This window comes from Sus scrofa, chromosome 4, assembly GCF_054392235.1.
Source record: "Sus scrofa isolate SSC_HxYL_T2T_F1_AM1 chromosome 4, Sscrofa_HxYL_maternal_Yorkshire_Landrace_v2.0, whole genome shotgun sequence".
NCBI classification, from domain to species: domain Eukaryota; kingdom Metazoa; phylum Chordata; class Mammalia; order Artiodactyla; family Suidae; genus Sus; species Sus scrofa.
In genome coordinates, this window is record NC_139386.1 from 93,075,284 (window position 1) to 93,096,628 (window position 21,345).

Here is a 21,345-nt window from a genome sequence, read left to right on the forward strand (position 1 = left end):
GTTAAGGATCTGGTGTTGCTGTGGCTGCGGCACAGGCTGGAGGCTACAGCTCCGATTAGACCCCTAGCCTGGGACCTCCATATGCCATATACCTCCATAGGTGCGGCCCTATAAAGACAAAAAAATTTTTTTTTTCATGTGCTCAGTAGGCCATTTCTGACTATATTTTTAATATATAGTCAATTATTATTAATGGTGGTTTTGTTCTATAAAGTCAGTGTAAACACTGAATTAGCAAATACCGTACAATTCTCGTAAGGAAAATACAGGTTAGGTTCCTGTGAGCCTAAACTAATAAATTTTTGTCAACTGATCAATAAATAACCTTGTTTTATGTGTTTCTATTTAAAGATATCTTCTTTAAACAAATACTTTTCATTCATTAACACTGAACTCACAGTCTATCGCATTGTAACTCATGCCCGAATGAAGCTTATCTAATGTGTATTTTCTCCATATGGCACTATACAGCTTTCTTGCGCTCTTATGAACACTAAGCAGCACTTCAGTTCTATGCTTGAGGGCCAATTTAAATGAAGAATTCACAAGCAAAAAGCACAAAAATGTGAAAAATATGGCACTAGATAGATCCCAAAAAGGACAGCTGTTTACAGTAAGAGAAAGGAAATAGGAAGCAAAGTATTGCTTTGTAAAACTTCTCGTGGGAATGCAAACGACCATGAAAGCTCTCTGAGTATTGATTCTGGGAGTACAAATAAATTTTCACAAGCAAGCGGATTCATAAATACAGAACACATGAATAAAGCAGGTCATTATAATTCACTTAAATCATTTTTTAAAAACTTTTTTTAAATTACAGTTTCAAGTTCACAGAAAACTTGAGGGGAAGGTACATTTTTAACTAATGAAGTAATATGTCATCATAATGATGGGTCAAAAAATATATATATATTTAAATATACACAGAGTAAATGAATGAAATACTCTGGCTACAGGGAATTATTAGTTACTATACATATTTGAATTATCTATTTCTATAAGATAATAATGAGAACAGTGTGCACTTCAACTTTACTGAAATACTAGGTATGTAAAATTCCTTATCCAAGAGCTTCCACACTTTCTTACCTGATACTAGTGGTTTCTGTGTATTGGACAGCCATGAGCTGAGAATTTGAGCCCTGTTCTAGAGCACCCTGGAAGAAAAAAAAATGGTTTAAGGTCATATAATGAAATTATATGAAGAGCTTACTATATTGACACATTCTACACTTACATTTATGAAACTTCATTAAAGTATTCATAAAGTTTTTTTCATGAATATTCTGACATATTAAGTACACAATTAAACACCAACACAGAAATTAGAACTCTGGCCATATTCTGGGCTAAGAGATGTAAGGCAATTCCCACAAAGATGAAGAAAATAGCCCAAAAACTTAGTCCAAGGATCACAGGTATTATGACTAATTCATACTGAACATATAACAATTATGTTGGTCTGAAATAATTATTTTCCCAAAGAAAATTTCCTAAAGTATAAAAGATCTATAATAAAACTAGATCCTATTGTTTACTGAGTTAAACACAAAGATCTTCATGCCTAAATATGTCTATGGATCAATCCATCATTAAAGAGATCTCAGCAATGACTCCTAGCCAGAGAACAGTCCAATCTGGAATCATTAGTGTCCACATGCACTGTACTGGAAATCTACCTTCTACATAGCATCTGCTTTGCACTATGACTTCTTATACACCCTGGCAGCTTTATAAGCTGATCTTCAGAAAAGTTTTGTGAGAGTATCAGAGTTCAAGAGCATCTTACCAATTATCATGTTAGGAAGTGACCTTACTATTACCCTGTCAAAGGGACCTAAGTTACTGTTTAATTATAAGATTACTAGTATTTGTTCAGTAGTGTGTCCATCTATCCATTCTTCAGCAATCAAGCTTTCATAGAGTGCCTACTACATGCATCGGGGCTACAAAATTTAATATTTGACTTTAGCCCTCAACATGCTTATACTTTAACTGGGAAGACAGTGTGTGCAACTAATGCAATATGATGCTAAAACAGAATAGACAAAGGGTTAAGAAGGAAAGAAGAGGGAACAATGTTTGATGGTAGATGGAACCAATATGCAGGAATGAATAGTTCTGTGAGAAGTCAAGGGTCCTATTTAATGAGAAGCTAATGTAGGTCTTACCATATAGTAAGTGTTCAATAAATACATTAAATAAGAAGAACATTCCAGGAAGTTACAATTATGAAATGGGAAAAGCCAAATCAAGGATAGAATGCTTAGAGACGACAAATGGTTTTTACAAGTCAATTTGTCAAATTTATAGACTATTTTATTAGACCATTAAGACCTTTTAGCATCTGAAGGGGTAACTGTGAGGAAAAAGAAGGCTGGAATGAGGAAAGAAGATTAAGCACAGCAGATACAGGCTCTCCACACTGAGAAAGAAAATCAGATGAATTCTTTATATGCTTTGGTATCAGCAACAGCAGAAAAAGAATGAGACTTCTCCTTCCCCTGACTGACCAAGAACTTCTTTTACCCTTAACAAATAGATACATCTCTGTCATTCCTTTTTCTGTAATATATAGGAGTCTCCCATTTTTTACCATTATCTAAGCTTCCTACAGGAGATATGCACCCAAGATGGCAGAGAAAGAGATAAGACTTTAAACAACAAATCTCCTCCAAATGTTCAAAGGCCATAAATTTAAAACAAAATCACTTTCCTTGCATTAAAATTTCTTTAAGATTAAAGAACACCAAGCACACTTACACAGTTAACTCTATTTGTCTAGTGAACAGGAAAGAATAACATGGAATATTAGAATAACATGAAAATTATATCAAAAGGCAAAAAACTCATTTAGGTCAATAATTTTAATCTAATTTTTCATAACGTCCATTTTACCATCTGTGTGAAATTATCTATTAACAATTAGCTATTCCTTCTCCCTTTCTTGTTCTTCCCCTATATAACAAGGGATAAAATCCTGAAAACTATATTGCCCAAACTTTTTTGCTACCAAGGTGTAGATATAATGTAGGTTCTGCCAATAATATATACACTGGCACCATATTTGGGAAGCAGAAGGTAGACACAGTCCATTTTTCCTCTGGCCATGGTGGCAGCTAATGTGTAGGCTTTGGCAGACCTGAGTTTTTGCAGTATTGGACATCTCATTCCAGTGCCACTAAGCAGCTTTGGGACTCTACGGTAAATATGACATCAGCAATGACTTCCTGTAGCCTCCAAAAGTACAACCAACCAATAAAATTGCCACAATAGATGAACAAAAGGTGTTGGGAGAGGTCCAGAGAAACACATAATGGATGATTATAGAATCTCAGAATGTCAGAGCTTAATAAGCTCATTTAGACTAACTCTCGTTATTTTATATATGAAAATACTCTCTTAATTAAGGTTAAAAGTCCACGTTTCTCAATATTCTTTTAATGTACTTTTGAACACATCACAAACTGCTTCCAATTAGTCTCCACATAATCAAATAGTTAAGGAGTTTCCATTAGCATATACACAGGTAAGCCTGGTGAAATAAATCCCACCCCAAAATAAAACCTCTTCCTTGATTCTTACAGCTATTCCATTTCTCTGTTCCTATTATGGGGATTTTCCCAAAATACTTTTCTGTATTTCCTTATTTTATTATTACTTCTTGAATCCACATCAATCAGACTTTTGTCATCACCATTCCAGTGATATGACTTCTGCTAAAGTTGCTACAAACTCTAATAATCAATTTCACTGGTAACTTCTCAGTCTTCATCTTAATGTCTCAGCCTTTGTAAAAGTAAATCACATCCTCTTAAAAAAACTTTCTTTGCTTGAGTTTTTGGACATAACTATCCTACATTTTCTCTTATTCTACTGACCAGCCATTCCTCTTCCTTCTTGAGTACTGATTCTTCCTTGTCTTTCAGCCTCTAATGTAGGAATTGTTTCAGGGCTCAGCTCCTTACCACTTTTCTATTCTTTTTACTTTCTAAATGCTATCATCCCAAATTAAACCTCCAGTCTCAACCTCTTCCCCTAAACTCCAGACCTAGATATCTGACTGTCCACTTGACTTCTCCACAGGAATGTCTAATAACCCATCTCAAATTTAATGCCCTTAAAACTCTCATTTCCTGCCTTCAACTTCTCCTTCCCCAACCTCAGTCTCAGTAAATGGATCACCATTCACCAAATAACTATAGCAGAGGAATTATAATTGATTACTTTTTTTCTTACGGTAGCAATTTCTATCAGCTTTACTTTCAAAATACATTTGTCATTCAAGTATTTTCCTCCTCCTTCACATCTACCATACTAATATGGGCTGCAATGATCTCTCCTAGACTACTGAAATGGCCTAACTGTTCTCCCTGCTTTCATTCATGTTCCCTGCTAGGGTCCACTCTGTGGAGCAGTTAGAGTGATTGCTTAAAAACATAAATCAGATCAAGTCACACCCTTGCTCAAACCCCTCAATGCTGTCCTCTCACACACAGAAGGAAAACCATTGGTTCTCACCATCGCCTATGAGATTTGGTATGATTTAGCCTCGTCTCTCTGACATCAACTTTGGCTACTCCCCCCTGAGTCACTGCAGCCCAGCCTTATCTGACTTCTTGAATAATATGCAAACGGTTTCCTCCTGAGGGTCTCTATACTCCCTTGGACTGGAAGCTCTCCAAATTTTCCCCCAGATCTTTACATTATTTACTCCTTTATTTTCTGTCTGTGGCAAAAACAATACTCTCACCAAACCCTTTCTTCTTCCCGACCACATGAGAAGACTATATTTGCCTAACCTATTGCAAAGGGAGACTGGGAAAAGTGACAGTTTTAGTCAACTGAACACTCAAGTCCAGGTCTGATCCCTAAAATATCTTGCATTCTCTTCCAAACTCTTACTCCCCCAACACCCAAAGCTAGAAGCAAAGGATTTTAAGTTGTTGGGGCCACAATGTGAAAGAACCTGGATTGCTTAGTCACTGCTTAGAGGAAAGCCATTCTAGAGAGGTACCTCAAACTCTGAGTGGGCAAGAAACAAATTTTTATTCCTTTCAGCTACTGAGATTTTGAGGTCAGTTTGTTATAACAGCTGGCATTAATTACCTTGACAATACCTTACTCAAGTGGAAACTCTTTAGAGAAGGCTTCTCTAACCACCAGTCTACAATAGCCACTTATCTATTAATTCAAACTCTAACCTCCAATCCTGCTTTTTCTTTAGAAAATTTCTAACTTTGAGTATATTTAAATATTTATTTCCTTTTTTTTTTTTTTTCGCTTTTTAGGGCTACACCTGTGGCATAAGATTCCCAGGCTAGGGGTCAAATTGGAGCTACAGCTGCCGGCCTGCACGACAACTACAGCAATATCAGATCCGAGGCGCGTCTGCGACCTACACCACATTTCATGGCAACGCCAGATCCTTAACCCACTGAGCAAGGCCAGGGATCGAACCCGCAACCTCATGGTTCCTGGTTGGATTTGTTTCTGCTGTGCCACGATGGGAACTCCTATTTATTTTTTTACTTCTTTTTTAAATTTAATTTTATTCCTGGTGATGAGTACTTTAAAGATATAGCTCTTAGCAACTTTTGATACACACTACAATATTATTAACTATGGTTACCATGTAGTAAATTATGTCCCCATAACTTCTTTATTTTATAACAAGAAGTTTGACTTCCATCTAATACCTCTGGGAATCACCAATCTTTTCTCTGTATCCAGGAGTTTGGCTTTTTTTTAAGATTCCACATGTAAATAAGATCATAAGGTATTTGTCTTTTTCTGACTTATTACACTGTACTTGTATATTGTTCATCTCTCCAGGTAGGATGTAAGTTCCATGAAGGCAAGATTTTATCATACTCACTACTATATCTGAGGGTCTAGAATAGCACCTGGCTCATAATTACTAACACCGGTATCATTTGTTGGGAGCTGCAATATGTCAGTCTAAGTGCTCCAGAAGTAGTAATAAATATTAGAATTGTGCTTTGTGGTAAAGAGCATTAGGACAGAAGCCCAACTAAATAGGTTTTCTTATAAGAGCTGTCACTAATCCATAATGCTACAAGTCCAAATACAAAAATGCCCTTCATGGAGATATGCTTTACTTCCAAGCTGTTCTATGTTTGAAAAGCTCTAAGAACATAAGTGATAAAGAGTATCATTAATTATACCATTTGTGCCAAAAACATTTGATACAGATGTTCATGCATAGGAACCCTTGGTTTGAAAGCAAACTTGAGGGAGAGAACAGGAAACAGCACCATGCCTGAGCAGGAAATACCAACGCTATACAACCTAAATGAGTGCTGTGAAACTTGGAGAAGGGCTTCGGTGGCAGTGACAGCTGCATCAAAAGCAATGAGAGAGGAGTTCCAGCTGTGGCTCAGCGGTTAATAAACCTGACTAGTATCTGTGAGGACACGGGTTCCATCCCTGGCCCCGCTCAGTGGGTTAAGGATCCAGTGTTGCTGTGAGCTGCAGTGTAGGTCACAGATGTGGCTTGGATGTGCCATTGCTGTGGCTGTGGTATAGGCTGGCAGCTACAGCTCCGATTCAACCCCTAGCCTGGGAACCTCCCTATGTCTGGGGTGTGACCCTAAAAAAGGCAAAAAGACAAAAAAAAAAAAAAAAAAAAAAAAGGAAACAGAAGGCAGTCTTCTAGCAAATATGCCAACTATTGTTGGAAGATGAGCAGAAACAAACCTGGAGAATACGGGTTTTCTGTTGATTATTCGTCATTCTTCTTGACTTGGTCCTTTCCACTTCATGTCTATGAACCCACCCTCGAAGTTCATGATTTAACCTATAAGATAGCTTAATTAATTAAACATGTTCCATACAAAGAGCTGTCTCTTTTGGTGGGAAATGAATTTAGTCATATTCTTAGGTTCCTAAGAGCCTTCTAAGTGCCTAATGATTCAATATTGTTTTTAGATTTGAGAAAGCTAAGATATTCAATGTTGTTTTTAATAAGACAGGCAGTTTATATAGTAGCCTCCTCAATCATGAGTTCAAAATTCAAAGAAAATCATAGTGAAGTATCTGTCAAACATGAATATTGGATGCAAAAGTTTTTCCATTAAAAAGTATTTCCTGTTTCTGCTCCTGAACTATGTACACACAGACACTGGAGAGCCAAAGAGCACATAACAGTCATAGGACTGCTAATAACAAATGGATGCATTAAAGCCTTTGAAAACAATGCTCTTTAGGAGTAGAAAAAGAATGCATCAACTGCTCAGGAAGAGAAATTTCACTGAACTATAATCCAATTTTCCAATCCTGGAAATAAAATTTTTTTAAAAATAGCCTAGTTCAAATATATCTTTTCTTTATTTTTCTTACTATTTACAGCAGTTGTGAACCATGTTAGAGTAGACTTAGTTGATTACTATGTATCATAAAAAAACTGAAGCAGTTTTTGAGGTTCAGGGACAGGATTCAAAATTATAGGCAAAAATTCACAGGAAAAGTAGATAAAGATAGGGACAGCAGTTCAAAAATGATTTCAGAATCACATATCTTCAAATTATTACCTTAATTTAAAGATAAAGGTACCTTCTACTATGAATTTTACCACCTGCAAGTCTATCACTTCCCCTGAATTTTTATATTAATATCATTCTGTAGCTTTCAAATAAGATATATTTAAGTATACAACCCCAATACCAACCATCACATGAAGTAAATCCATCATGATCTCTATTAGGCTGGTGGAGAAAATGGACAACTGATATGCCTATGGTTATCCAATAAATAATTCAGACATTTTCTCAGCCACTTGGTATATCTGAACAAATACTTTCCTAGGTTCCAAAGCAAAACACAGGAACTCACTCAGATATATCGTCAACTATAAACAAGACTCACCTGAGAGATTCTGTTGTGTTGATCAAGGGCTGACAGGGAGGTGGAGGAATATAGAGTAGTGGTTCTTCAGTTAGCACCATCAAGGCTTTGTCATTTGAAACAGAATGATCGTACCTGAAACATACACATAAAAAATGTGTCACTTTGTGTCTTAAATTCGTAAGAAGTTTGCTGTAAGAAAATCATCGCTTGGAGTTCCCGTCGTGGCGCAGTGGTTAACGAATCCGACTAGGAACCATGAGGTTCGATCCCTGCCCTTGCTCAGTGGGTTAACGATCCGGCGTTGCCCTGAGCTGTGGTGTAGGCTGCAGACGCGGCTCGGATCCCAAGTTGCTGTGGCTCTGGTGTAGGCTGGTGGCTGCAGCTCCGATTCGACCCCTAGCCTGGGAACCTCCATATGCCGCAGCAGCGGCCCAAGAAATAGCAAAAAAGACAAAAAAAAAAAAAAAAAAAAAGAAAGAAAATCATCGCTAGCATTAAGTTTTCACGAAAATAAAAATATAGTAAATAGGGGAGTGCCTCTTGTGGCTCAGCGGGTTAAGAACCCAACTAGTACCCATGAGGATGTGGGTTTGATCCCTGGCCTCGCTCAGTGAGTTAAAGGATCCCACATTGCAGGGTTCCCCTTGTGGCTCAGCGGTAATGAACCAGGCTAGTATCCATGAGGATGCAGGTTCAATCGCTGGCCCTGCTCAGTGGGTTAGGGATCTGGCATTGCTGTAGCTGTGGCGCAGGCCGGCAGCTACAGTTCTGATTCAACCCCTAGCCTGGGAACTTCCATACACCACAGGCACAGGCCCTAAAAGAAAAATATATATAGCAAATAGAACATACTGAAAGAAAAAAGCAAATATAATTTTAACACAACACAAATGTCATTCTCTGATTTTCTTTTTCTTTTTTTTTCTTTTTATGCCATATCAGCATATGAAAATTCCCAGGCTAGGGGCTGAATTGGAGCTTCAGCTGCAGGCCTACACCACAACCATAGCAACAAAAACACAGGACCCAAGTTTCGACCTACACTGCAGCTTGCGGCAACATTGGATCCTTAACCCACTGAGCAAGGCCAGGGATCAAACCCACATCCTCACAGACACTATTTCAGGTTCTTAACCCACTGAGCCACAACAAGAACTCCAATTTTCCAATTTTCTACAAAGATTATCACGGTAGTTCATATTTACTGGGCAATTGTATGGTACCAGAAACTAGGTATACAATGATAACACATGGTTCATATCTTCAATGAGCTCAAGGCATACAAAGTGCTGCTGGAACAGAGGAGGTAACATGGTAAGAGGGGAAAGACTCACTGATTGATAGGAAAGATTATTATTAATATGAAAGTATTACATAACCAGAACAAAAGTTTTTGTGGTCATTCACAATTCTTTTTTTTTTTTTTTAGGGCCGTACCCACAGCATATGGAGGTTCCCAGGCTAAGGGTCTAATCGGAGCTGTAACTGCCAGCCTATGCCACAGCCACAGCAATGCCAGATCCAAGCCATGTCTGTGACCTAAACCACAGCTCATGGCAACTCGGGATCCTTAACCCACTAAGCAAGGCCAGGGATCAAACCTGCAACCTCATGGTTCCTAGTCAGATTCATTTCCACTGCGCCATGACAGGAACTCCGTCATTCACAATTCTATGATAACAGACTGACAATCTTAAAATTGTGTGTGTGGTAGAGAAAAGCAAAAAATAACAGGCAGGAGAAAAGTAAAAATGTTGAAAAGCTAATATAAATTTTAAAACCATGGAGGAATCTCTAGCCAAACATCAGAGTGACATTAATCAGTTATTCCATTAGCTTCAAAATATAAACTTTCCATCACAGTGATCTATATCATATGAATTCAGATCTAACATGTGAAGTAGGGAGCAAAATCTGATTTAAAAATTAGAATTTGAGCTGAGGGCATTATTGATATTTATTCTCTTCAGTCTGCTACTTTAACCTTTTTCACTAAGAAATCTTAGATCTATCTTGAATTTCTTTATATATAATACTCTGGATTTAGAAAGCTAGATATATTAAAATCCAAAAATAAAAACTATAAACATAAAATGGGACATGGCTAGATTTGTACTTTTCATTAATTCAATCAACAAATATTTACTGAATACCAAATGTGTGCCAAGTACTGTGCCAAGTGCTGGAATTCCAACACAGAACAAGGGAAATGAAGTCTCTCTCCTTAAAGGCCTTAATGGAGAAGATGGACTAAATATAAGAAAACAAATACATAAAATAAACCCAAACTGTGGTTAGAGCTATGAAAGAAACAAACATATGGTTGAAATAGAAAACCAGTGGCAATGTCTACTTTAGATAAAATGAGGAGATGGCACAAAGGTGAGACAAATCCTACAGAAACTGGGAGAAGAGTTTCTAAATAAAGGCAAGTGGGAAAAAGGAGGGTTCAAGGAACTTAAGGAAGACTACTCACCAGCTCAAGAGTTGTGAGGAAGTGAATGAGGCCCAAGATGAGGTTGGAAGGACTGAGACCAGATTATGATGAGCAATTACTAAATGTTACAAGAAGCCACAAAAGGGGTGTTAAGTAGAGAAGTAATATATTTTAATTTAGGTTTACATCTTGTCACTGTACCAAAAACAGTTTTAATGAAGGCAAATGGGGAAGCTGGGAAACCAGTTAGGAGAGAGCTGTAGTAATTCAGGCAAGAGCTGAAGATTCTGTGGACTAAGCTAGGGCAGTGAAGGATGAGGAAGAATGAACTAATTCAAGATAATATTTGTAAAGAATATCACCAGCATTTGCTGAAAGGAAGCAATCAGAGTTTCTGGGCTTGCACAACAGAAATGAAGAAGACTATTGTAGAAAAGTGGGTGGAAAAAGACTATGGAAGAGTTCCCACTGTGGCACAGTGGGATTGGCAACATCTTGGGATGCAGGTTAAATCCCCAGCCCAGCACAGTGGGTTAAGGATCTGGCATTGCTGCAACTGCAGCCTAGGTTGCAACTTTGGCTCAGCTCTGATCCCTGGCCTTGGAACTCCATATGCCGTGGAGTAGCCAAAAAAGAATAAATAAATGAAGAACTAAAACGAACGAACGAACGAACGAAAGAAAGAAAAAGAAAACATGGAAAAGAACCTAGAGTTCCACTGTACAGGTGTTAGGTTTGAAATGTTAAAAGAGAAGTCACGGAAACTAATGGATATATGACTCTGGAGACTCAGAAGAGAAGTCTGGATGGGAAATAAATTCAAGAATCATTAGGATATACAGAAATGGACTGTGTGCTAAATTATGAATGAATCACCTAGGCAGAAAAAAAAACAAGAAGTTCACAGTTCCAAACCTTAAGATAGAGGAGGAGCCTACAAAGATGAAGCAGAGCCCCTTAAAAGAAGAGTAAACTAAAAACATAGTAATATAAAAGAATATTTTAAGAAGGAGTGATCTACAACAGCCAAATATTGAGGAAAGATCAAGTGAGATGAAGACAGAAATATGCACTGAATTTGACAACACTGAAATCACTGGCCCCCTTGACAAAAATAATTTTGGCAGAGTGGAAAACTAACTTCAAGATAAAAGTTAGAGACTTCTATGTATGCCACACACAAAGGGAAAAAAGCAACAGCTGAGGATATGTAGATCATTCTTCCCTTCAGATTGCACCAGAAACATTCTTGATGTCCTTTCTTCTGCCTGTTACAGTTATTTGGAATAAAACAGAGATAGCGGTACACAAGTAATGATTGTACACACAAAAGGAAATCAGTCTAAATTAACTGTTGAAGAAGAAAGAAAACTCTACACTTTGTAAATTCTGAATGTTTATGAGAGGAGGCTGTTTGCCACACTAAAAAAAAAAAAAAAAAAAACCCTAAGAACAAAGATCTGTCACAACTGTGTTATTTTAAAAATCAGGTCTGCGCACTTAACAAAAATACAAATATTCTAGACCATCAGAAAAGCCTAAAACTACTTTTGAAAATGTAATTCTGATTTATAACTTTACTTCCATGTGATAAATAATGATTTCTGCACATCTGTGCTGACTGGCTTTGTTCTATTGGCCAAAAATTTCTTTGGAAAAGAAAGAAAAAATCTGATAGGAGAAATATCAGGGAAGGGACTGGGTGGAGTTGATGGGGAAAGAAAAGGGAGACTCTAAGCCAGCAGGCAATCTGGAGACAATTAGATCCATACGACTCCTGAGCTAGTCAGAGTTCTAGGCTGTTTGCAAACCATTCCATAACAGGAAAAATTTCAACAAATATATCACTAGTGAGGGACAGTGTTAAGGAGCTAGAGTTAATGAAAATTCCTAGGAAAAAAAAAAAAAAAGGTTCTGGCTGATGCCTTATATGTAGGGTGACTACCCTTTTCCCTTTATCCAAAATAGTCCTGATTTATGCTGAATGTCCTGACATAATTATTACTAACACTACCTTTCATTCTTAAAAGTGTCTCAATTTGGTGACAAATTATATGGTCATCTTATTTATATACCATACATTTCTAACACAGAAAATATATGTGTGGTTAATTATTAAATGCTAGGCAAATGCAATATTATAAATTATGAGATTAGAATATAATACTTTATTTGAATCAGTTACTGTAACTCTCTTAAAAAATGAAACATAATATAAAATAAGCTGCATTTAAAAATTAACATAGCAAGTTCCCGTTGTGGCACAGCAAAAACAAACCCAACTAGTATCCATGAGGATGCAGGTTTGATACCTGGCCTTGCTCAGTGGGTAGCAGATCCAGCATTGCCATGAGCTGCTGCCATGAGCAGACATGGCTCTGATCCCATGTTGCTGTGGTTGTGGTGTAGGCCGGCAGCTGTAGCTCCAATTCAACCCCTAGCCTGGGGACTTCCATATGCCATAGGTGTGGCCCTAAAAAAAGAAAAAAAAAAAAAAAAATACAAGTGTCGTGGTTGAGTATAAATAAATGTCTAAGATTCAGTTTAAAACAAATTCATATTTGGTGCTTTCAAATGTTTCACAAATATTTTTGATATCTTTTATTCATGATTTATAATGACGCAAGCAAGAATGTCAAATTAATGGACCAGCACCAAGCTAAATCTCCAAGGGACTCAATAATAATCTTAGATACTTTAAGAGACTTGCATGTAGCCAACAACTAATAATCATTTCCTTTTTTTACTAAAACCAGTAACCTGGATTATGCACAGGCAATGGTGACTTTAGGGCAGGGGACAGAGAGATAGCTTACATTACATGCACCACTTTGGTGTTTTTTTGACAGGGGTTGTTTTGTTTTTTTACTTACAAGTTGTATTAGGTTTCAGGTGTAAAGCAAAGTGAATCAGTTACACATACATACTTATACATGGATATATTAATATGGGTATATATATATATATATATATATATATATATATATACACACACATATCTCCATTCTTTTTCCCATATAAGTTATTATCCACACACTGCTTTAAAAGCTGATAAATTACAGCTACAAGTCATTCAGACCTCTAGATTCAACTAGTACAGAGTTCTATGCATTCTGGGAGCCACCATGTTAGCTTACACTATCATGGGTGGACAAATAAGTGAAGGATTCTATTTATGGTTAATGCAAAATAAGTAGTGTTCTTATAAAGCTCACCTGAATTGCAATTTCAGGTGTCTATTCAATAGCTTGTTTTATTTTTAGCAACAAGCTATATCACTAAGTAGTACACTCTCAATCCTCATAAACCCAAAGACTACCCGTTAAAATGTAACCTTTTTTTTTTTTTGGCTGCACCCACAGCATGTGGAAGTTCCCAGGCCAGGGATTGAACCCACAGTGCAGCTGAGGCCTGTGCCACAGCTGCAACAATGCCAGTTCCTTAACACACTGCACCACAAGGGAACTTCATAAAAATGTAACTTTTTTTTTTGTCTTTTTAGGGCTGCACCCGTGGCATATGGAGGTTCCCAGGCTAGGGGTTGAATCGGAGCTGTAGCCGCTGGCCTACGCCACAGCCACAGCAACGCCAGATGCAAGCGGTGTCTGTGACCTACATCACAGCTCACGGCAATGCCGGATCCTTAACCCACTGAGCAAGGGCAGGGATCGAACCCTCAACCTCATGGCTCTTAGTTAGATTCATTTCCGATGCGCCACGACGGGAACTCCCAAAAATGTAACTTCTGATGGCTCTCATGTAGACAACAATAGAAAAAGTTACAGAGCATGTGGGGCAAACGTGGAAAAATCACTTAATAAAATTACAAAAACTATTAAACTCTAGTAATATTCAGGAACACTTACATGATCACTAAGATCAGTATTTCTGAAGTATGGCTAATTTTGGCATTAAAGAAAAAAAGCAGGAAGTGTTAGGTTTTCCAATATTATGGTTCATCACATTCTATGCTACATTACAGTCACTACCATACAATTCTTCAGATCCTCTGCCACACTTAGCATAGTACTTTACACACTGCCAATTCCTAGACAAAATGAATTTTAGCATTTTTTCCAGGAAGACTAAATGGAGATAAGCCTGAAGAGCTATGGTTATAATCTCATTAAATAGGATGGGTATAACAGAGTAAAAATCAGAAGAATGATTCCCAAATGGCCTTTGACCTGTAAAACCTTAGAGAGTTGAGTAAACAAATCCTTAATGATTTTTTTTTTGGGGGGGGGGGTCTTTTTAGGGCCAAACTCATGGCATATGGAGGTTCCTAGGCTAGGGGTCTAATCGGAGCTGTAGCTGCCGGCCACAGCCACAGCCACAGCCACGCCACATCTGAACTGCATCTGTGAACTACACCACAGCTCACCGCAACGCTGGATGCTTAACCCACTAAGTGAGGCCAAGGATCGAACCCGCAACCTCATGGTTCCTAGTCAGATTTATTTCTGCTAAGCCATGATAGGAACTCCCTTAATGATTTTCAAACATTATTCTGTGCCACAGTTGCCACACTATGACCTCCTGTTGCCTTCTTAGTCAAGGACCTAGCTCCATTTGACTCTAATAAAAATTCCAAATAATACAGGGAAATTTTTTTTTTCTTTTTACAGTCACACCTGCAGCATATGGAAGGGTAGGGGGCAAATCAGAGCTGCAACTGAGGCTTATGCCCTAGCCATGACAACACTAGACCTGAGTCACATCTGCAATCTATGCTGCAGCTTATGGCAACCAAGGGAAATGTTTATCAAAATGTATACAGGTCTGGATTTCTCACTGTGGCACAGTGGGTTAAGAATCTGACTCAAGCACTTTGGGGCGCTGCAGAGGTGCGAGTTCAATCCCGGGCTCAGCACAGTAGGTTAAAGGATCTGGCTTTGCCACAGGTAGGTCACAGCTGCAGCTGTGATGCCCAGTAACTTCCATATGCTGCAGGAACAAGCCATTAAAAAAAAAGTATACAAGTCTGAAAAGGTCCACTATAACCTTCTTCTAGTTAATATAATATAGAAATTGTATTTTCATAGAGTTAAGTCTTTTACTATCGACAAACTATATGGAAATTTATGAGAGAATATCAAATTATGACAAGGGAAGGAGATTCAACAAAGATCACAATAAACAATTATAAATGATTTTATCTAATGACTGCAAATAGGTTCAAACATATTATTCCACCAAATCTTATCCACCACAGATTATATAGTAGCAAATATTAAATGTATTATATATATAAACATATGATAGACATAAAATAACTATATTAAAGAGGTTATATACAATATAATATGTATATTAATAGTTACAATCAGATTTTAAGGTCACATCTCTACAAGAATTCTAAAACTGGGAGTTTTTAAAAAGTAAATTTATTCTTAGAAGAGATCTTAACAGTAAAATTTATTAACGTCCTTGCAATCCGTTCGCTCTACTAGTTAAAACTGTAGATAAACAATTTAGATGTACAGTCATACTACATAATTCTGTTTCAGTTTCATTAAATCAATTTAATAGAGACATGCCATCTAACCTGTAGCTGTTTTTCTGGATGATACCATCTGATGTATCTTGCTCCTCTTTAGCAGAAAATCCTAGGAGATGCCTCCTTTGATTTGCAGGGTTCACACTAGGATTCATTCGCCTGGAATCCTGTTCCAATATACTGAAAAATTTAAAATGATAAGAAATAACTGAAATCAAAATGTCATACAAATGCATACTACATGTAGCTCTGAAGCAAATCAGAATTACTTGTGCAGGTCCATGCATCAAGAATGCCAGGCATATGGAGTTCCCGTCGTGGCGCAGTGGTTAACGAATCCGACTAGGAACCATGAGGTTGCGGGTTCGGTCCCTGCCCTTGCTCAATGGGTTGGCGATCCGGTGTTGCCGTGAGCTGTGGTGTAGGTTGCAGACGCGGCTCGGATCCCGCGTTGCTGTGGCTCTGGCATAGGCCGGCGGCTACAGCTCCAATTGGACCCCTAGCCTGGGAGCCTCCATATGCCGCGGAAGCGGCCCAAAGAAATAGCAACAACAACAACAACAAAAGACAAAAAAAAAAAAAAAAAAAAAAAATAGAAGTCTCTATGTCTGTAAGACCAGAAACATGCTACTCTGCAAGAGTCACAACAGTTTTAAGCCACAAAATAATCACTACACCAATAAACCTTGCTCATGCTATAGGTCAATGGGCCTGAAAAGCATAGATTAATAAAATACAAGTAATTTCAATTTCCCCAAAAGTCTGGAAAAAATATAAAAAGAAGAAAATTGTTACTTTTCTTTTTCATTTATGAAATTCTAAAAGCCAACAACTGTTTTAGGCTAATTTATAAAGCCAACTTAATCCTAAAGAGATGATTTCAGATACCCAATTTCCATAACAAGTAGCTGAACAAAAAATGGCATATCTCCAAATCTATTCTGTTCATTGCAAACCTATTTCCTTATGGTACAAGTAGGTCAATTTTAAGTTCAATTCATCTCAGCAGGTAAGAACCATACTGGTTCCCATACCCAAAGGAAACCCATATGCTGCTACTGCTCTGCCTGAGAAAGGCACATGAAAAACTGAAATCACTTTAAGCTGAAAAAAGCATGGAGATATTCAGGTTTTAATGTGGAATAGTGGAAAGAACACAAAATTTGGAGTCAGGAAATCTGGATTCAATGGGTGGCTCTGAGAATTCCCACTTGAGAGCTTTGGGAAAGTCAGTTAACTTCTCTGAGCCTCCAATTCCACACATGTAAAATAGGAAAAATAAATATTTCACAGGGTTTTTCCAAAGATTCAAATCAGATGACAGATGTGAACATGCTTTATAAATTTGGAAGGGCTATGTGTCCCAAAGATGACCCAGTTAGTGGCTCAGCTTCTTTCTATCTGCCAGGTTCAGGCAATTCTCAACATAGCAACTGCAGTGATTGTTTTAAAATCTAGGTCAGATTACTATGTCACTTCTCTGCTCAAAATCTTCAGATTGCTCTCCATTTCTATCATGGTAAAAGCCCAAATCATTAAAATGACCAAGGCCTCACCAAATTCAACCTCTCCTTCCATCATACCTCTCTGGCATCATCTCCTACTACTCTCCCCCTGGCTCACTTTGGTCCTGCCACACTGACCCCTCCCACCTTGCTTTTCCCTAAACATACAAGGCACACTTCCATCCTAGGTCTTTGTACCAGCTGTTTCCTCTGCCTAGAATGTTCTCGCCCCATATATCCATATGCCTAATTATCACCTGCAAGTCTTACTTCAAATGTCTACTTTACACTAATCACTATTTAAAACTACAGTCCCTAAATAAATAAACTACAATTCCAACATCTACCCTCACACTTGTAAAACCATTTACCCTGCCATACTTTATCCTTTTGTTCACAGAATTTACAATTGTAGGGCTTCCCGAAGTGGCACTGTGGGTTAGTGAGCCGGCGTGTCTCTGTGGAGGCCCGGGTTTGGTCGTGGCCCAGTGCAGGGGGTTAAGGATCCAGCATTGCCACATCAACAGCTCAGACTCTCTCCCTGGCCTGGGAACTTCCATGTGCTGTGGGTGTGGCCAAAAAAGAAAAGGAAAAAAAAGGAATTTACAATTGTATCATTTTACTTATTATGTTCATTATCTCTTATGTCCTCACTAAACTATAAGTTAAAGAGTATAGAGACTTCTGTGCTATTCTAGGACAATGCCTGACCCATAGGAGACATTCCTTCTTTTTTTTAAGTAACAAATGAATTTTATGTACCATTCTGCCTCTTGCCAGGAGAAAAATCAAGGTCTTTATTTTAGGGAAACTAACCCTAAATGGCAGGTGGTGAACTCATTATTGCAACATCTCCAGATCCAGGAACAGGAAATTATGTTAATTTTCATTGCAACTAAGGCTAAAGACAGGGCGCTCTCAAGGAATTTCTCCCAATCTTAAAAGAGCTTTCTTTCTCTGTTTATTAAATGGTTCACAGATGATCTTTGCAGGGTAGAAGTAATCAGGGGTAATTTACTAGGAACAGAAATTTGACTGAATGAAGAAATAGATCAATAGTCAAGATATTAAAAAAAAAAAATCCTCTAAGTAGCAGTTTTTAGAACCAAGGATTACCAGACTCTGAAACACCTACTTTATGGTGGCAGTTTGCCAAGTTAGCCAAAAAGAGCAAGAAAACAACCTGATATTCTTTCATCCATTCAATGAACAATTATAAAGCAAGCACTCTTCTAATAGGTGATGCTCATTCTTGGAACCTAGCCACTATATTGTGAGGAAGGCTAAGCAGCTTGTGGAGAGGCCCAAATGAAAAAAAAAAAAAAGACACCTAGCCAACAGACCTGGCTCAGGTACCAGCTGAAGCCAGCACCAACTTGCTGGCCATGAGTGAGCCATCTTAAAAATAGGTCCCCTACCACAAGCCAACCTACTGACACTCCAGGGAACAAAGAAGTGCTGTCTCCACTGAGCCCTTCCTAAATTGCAGATGTTTCAGCAAAATAAATGACTTTCAGCCTTCAAGTTTTTTGGGATGGTTTGCTACATAGCAATAGATAACTCATAACACCCGTAATTAAATTGGTGAAGTCAATGAGTCATTTAACACAGCAAACAACCTTTGGTATACTCTTACTTGAGAAAGACATACTGTAATGATTCTAAATGTCAAGATGTCTATAAATTTGAGTGCAATCTCTTTTCTGTTATAGTTACATCAGTCCTATCAACCCATAAAATACATATTTTCTCCTTTCATATCCAGTCTTAAGCTTCAGGAAAATGGGTTAAATTATTGGATAGAGTCCTAATTCCTCTTTCTGCAAACACCAATTTCTTTTTCTCTGCATGGCATGGCTGTTGTTCTATTAGTGATTGACACAAGGGCTCCAAATGCAGACTGTGAATCCTAGCTCTGCCCATGTTAACTGGGACTTCAGTTTCCTCATCTATAAAATGGAGACAATAATACTTATAGTTCAAGGAGGAATTAACTTATCTAAAGTGCTTAGACTAGTACTTGGTGCATAGAAAATGTTTGATAAATAAAAGTTTAACACAACAAAACACGAAAACTACTAACCAACCAAGTGTAGACGGTATCAACATATAGCCAACCCATAATATTCTGTAACTGTCTGCCCTTCTTTTGTCTTCAACTTCTCTTTCCAAATGCCTTATTTCCATTTATCTCTCATTTTCAAATTCACTTCAGACAAAAATGGGGGGTAGAGGGGAATGAATGCAAGCAACATTACTGTATTGAGAAAGTTAGTAAAAGGGCTGAGATAGAAAGCCATATAAAGCATACAGAGTGTCTGTAATTCCCCAATTCTAGCTCCTCAGAAGTCATGGATTGTGATCAATTAACTGGAAACATAAGGTATCGATGCCAGTTTATGTTCAGAACACACAGACAACCATGAAGTCTAGATGCACAGCACACACAGTTCCTGCTATATCAGCCATAACTTGGTTGAAAACAATCTGTAGAATGACCCTTAAAATATAAGTTTCAGATGCTTACTGAAATGACAAAACAGGTCAACTATGGAGAAAATAAGAAACTAATGACAAACTGCCTAGAAAAAATATATAATAATTACATATCATACACGTAATTATATAATAATTATTATATTATATAATTATAATTTTAATTATATAATACATATATATTTTGATAAATTAAAAGTTTCAAAGTTAGCCTGTACTACCTTAATATTAGGCTAGACCTCCACTTATTACAAAGTAAAGCTGTGCATTCCTCTATTATTTATGTTTTGCACAGTTCAGTACTGAAAATGGTGCCTGAGAAAGCTATTTCAGACAAATCATCCCCTGGTCCTTATATCATGTTAAACTAAGATTTATAGTCTAAAGAAAATACCAAAATGATCAACTTAAATGCTGACAGTTTTCTCATCTGCCCTAGTTTCTCACTGATTGCCATCTCATAAGATAGAAGCAGCAGAAGTTACATTATCTCCTTTTATCTGTGAAAGTGACATAGTGACTTAAAGTAAAGAAATAAGTTAACAAAAGATGTAAGTAAGTTTCTGATTTCAACTGCTTCCCTTTCACATCAACAAATCGAATCGGAGGGGAAAGGTAGCCAAGTCATATGTGATAGTCACCAGGATATTCCTTATAAGCCTCCCTATATACCACTCACATGAAAGCCAAAACTAAAGAAAATCATCAACAGAATTTTCCATGCCCTCAAAACTCAGCTCTGTACTACTGATAGACTGCAAGCCATTTGTAAGAACAAAAGATGAAATCTACAGAGGCTGGAAGAAAAGAGAACTAACTACTTTGTTGATACTTTTTTGAAGAACATGAATAAATTAAGACTAGGGAAAAAAACTGCCCTTAATTCTGCTACCTCTCTGCAATCCCAGATTCAATGACACCTGGTATTTAGTCATATTGTATTTCTTCAGTTTATGTGTCACTTTGATAAATGTGGAAAATACTTTTAGCCAAAAACTTGAATTAGATTTCATTTAAAAATCTATCTGAACAAAACCATGTATACTTGGTGGTTTGAAGTCTGACATGTACGTTATACAGTAACTTTTAACCTACAGCCAATAGTGATATCATACAGCAAAATGTGCTTTGCAATTGAATTGGGGAAAAAAAATTGAAGCCAAATTTAGGGACAGGCTCATGTCAGGATAAAAAACTATAATTCTTCCTGTAAAAATAATGGAAAGCTGACAAAAGTAGAGAATACTGGAATTAGAGACATTTATTTCTAACTAGTTCCAGACAACTCAAATTCAATTCAGTATTCTCTGTGGCAACCTTTTCCTTATAACATAGTCTCATAACAACACCACAGAGTAACTGGACTTTAAAGCAGTATGAGGAGTTCCCATTGTGGCTCAGTGGTAATGAACCCAATTAGTATCCATAAGGATGCGGGTTTGATCCCTGGCCTCACTGAGTGGGTTAAGGATCCGGCGTTCCGTTCCCCGTGAGCTGTGGTGTAGGTCGCAGACGTGGCTCGGATCCTGCTTTGCTGT

General features: G+C 37.6%; 1 protein-coding gene and 1 long non-coding RNA gene across 9 annotated transcripts in view; one reads left to right on the forward strand and one right to left on the reverse strand.

Annotated features, from left to right (window-relative positions):
* Positions 1-21,345, reverse strand: part of ATF6 (activating transcription factor 6) — a 212,709-nt gene that overhangs the window by 131,115 nt on the left and 60,249 nt on the right. For 7 of the 8 annotated variants that reach the window (XR_014843958.1, XM_085022565.1, XM_021089516.2 and 4 more), the window contains exons 10-13: positions 15,855-15,986; positions 7,888-8,001; positions 6,721-6,820; positions 1,090-1,157 (exon numbers count right to left, since the gene is read on the reverse strand). Coding sequence is in view for 6 of the 8 variants with exons in the window: in XM_085022565.1 (XP_084878691.1) it covers positions 1,090-1,157; positions 6,721-6,820; positions 7,888-8,001; positions 15,855-15,986 (414 nt within the window). In the remaining 2 variants the exon portion in view is untranslated. Of the gene's footprint in view, positions 1-1,089; positions 1,158-3,971; positions 5,345-6,720; positions 6,821-7,369; positions 8,002-15,854; positions 15,987-21,345 lie in introns of those variants that run through there. The other variant, XR_014843959.1, reaches the window with a different exon arrangement.
* The window catches only part of LOC146403933 (uncharacterized), a 47,553-nt gene that overhangs the window by 10,982 nt on the left and 15,226 nt on the right, over positions 1-21,345 (forward strand). The window lies entirely within an intron of this gene.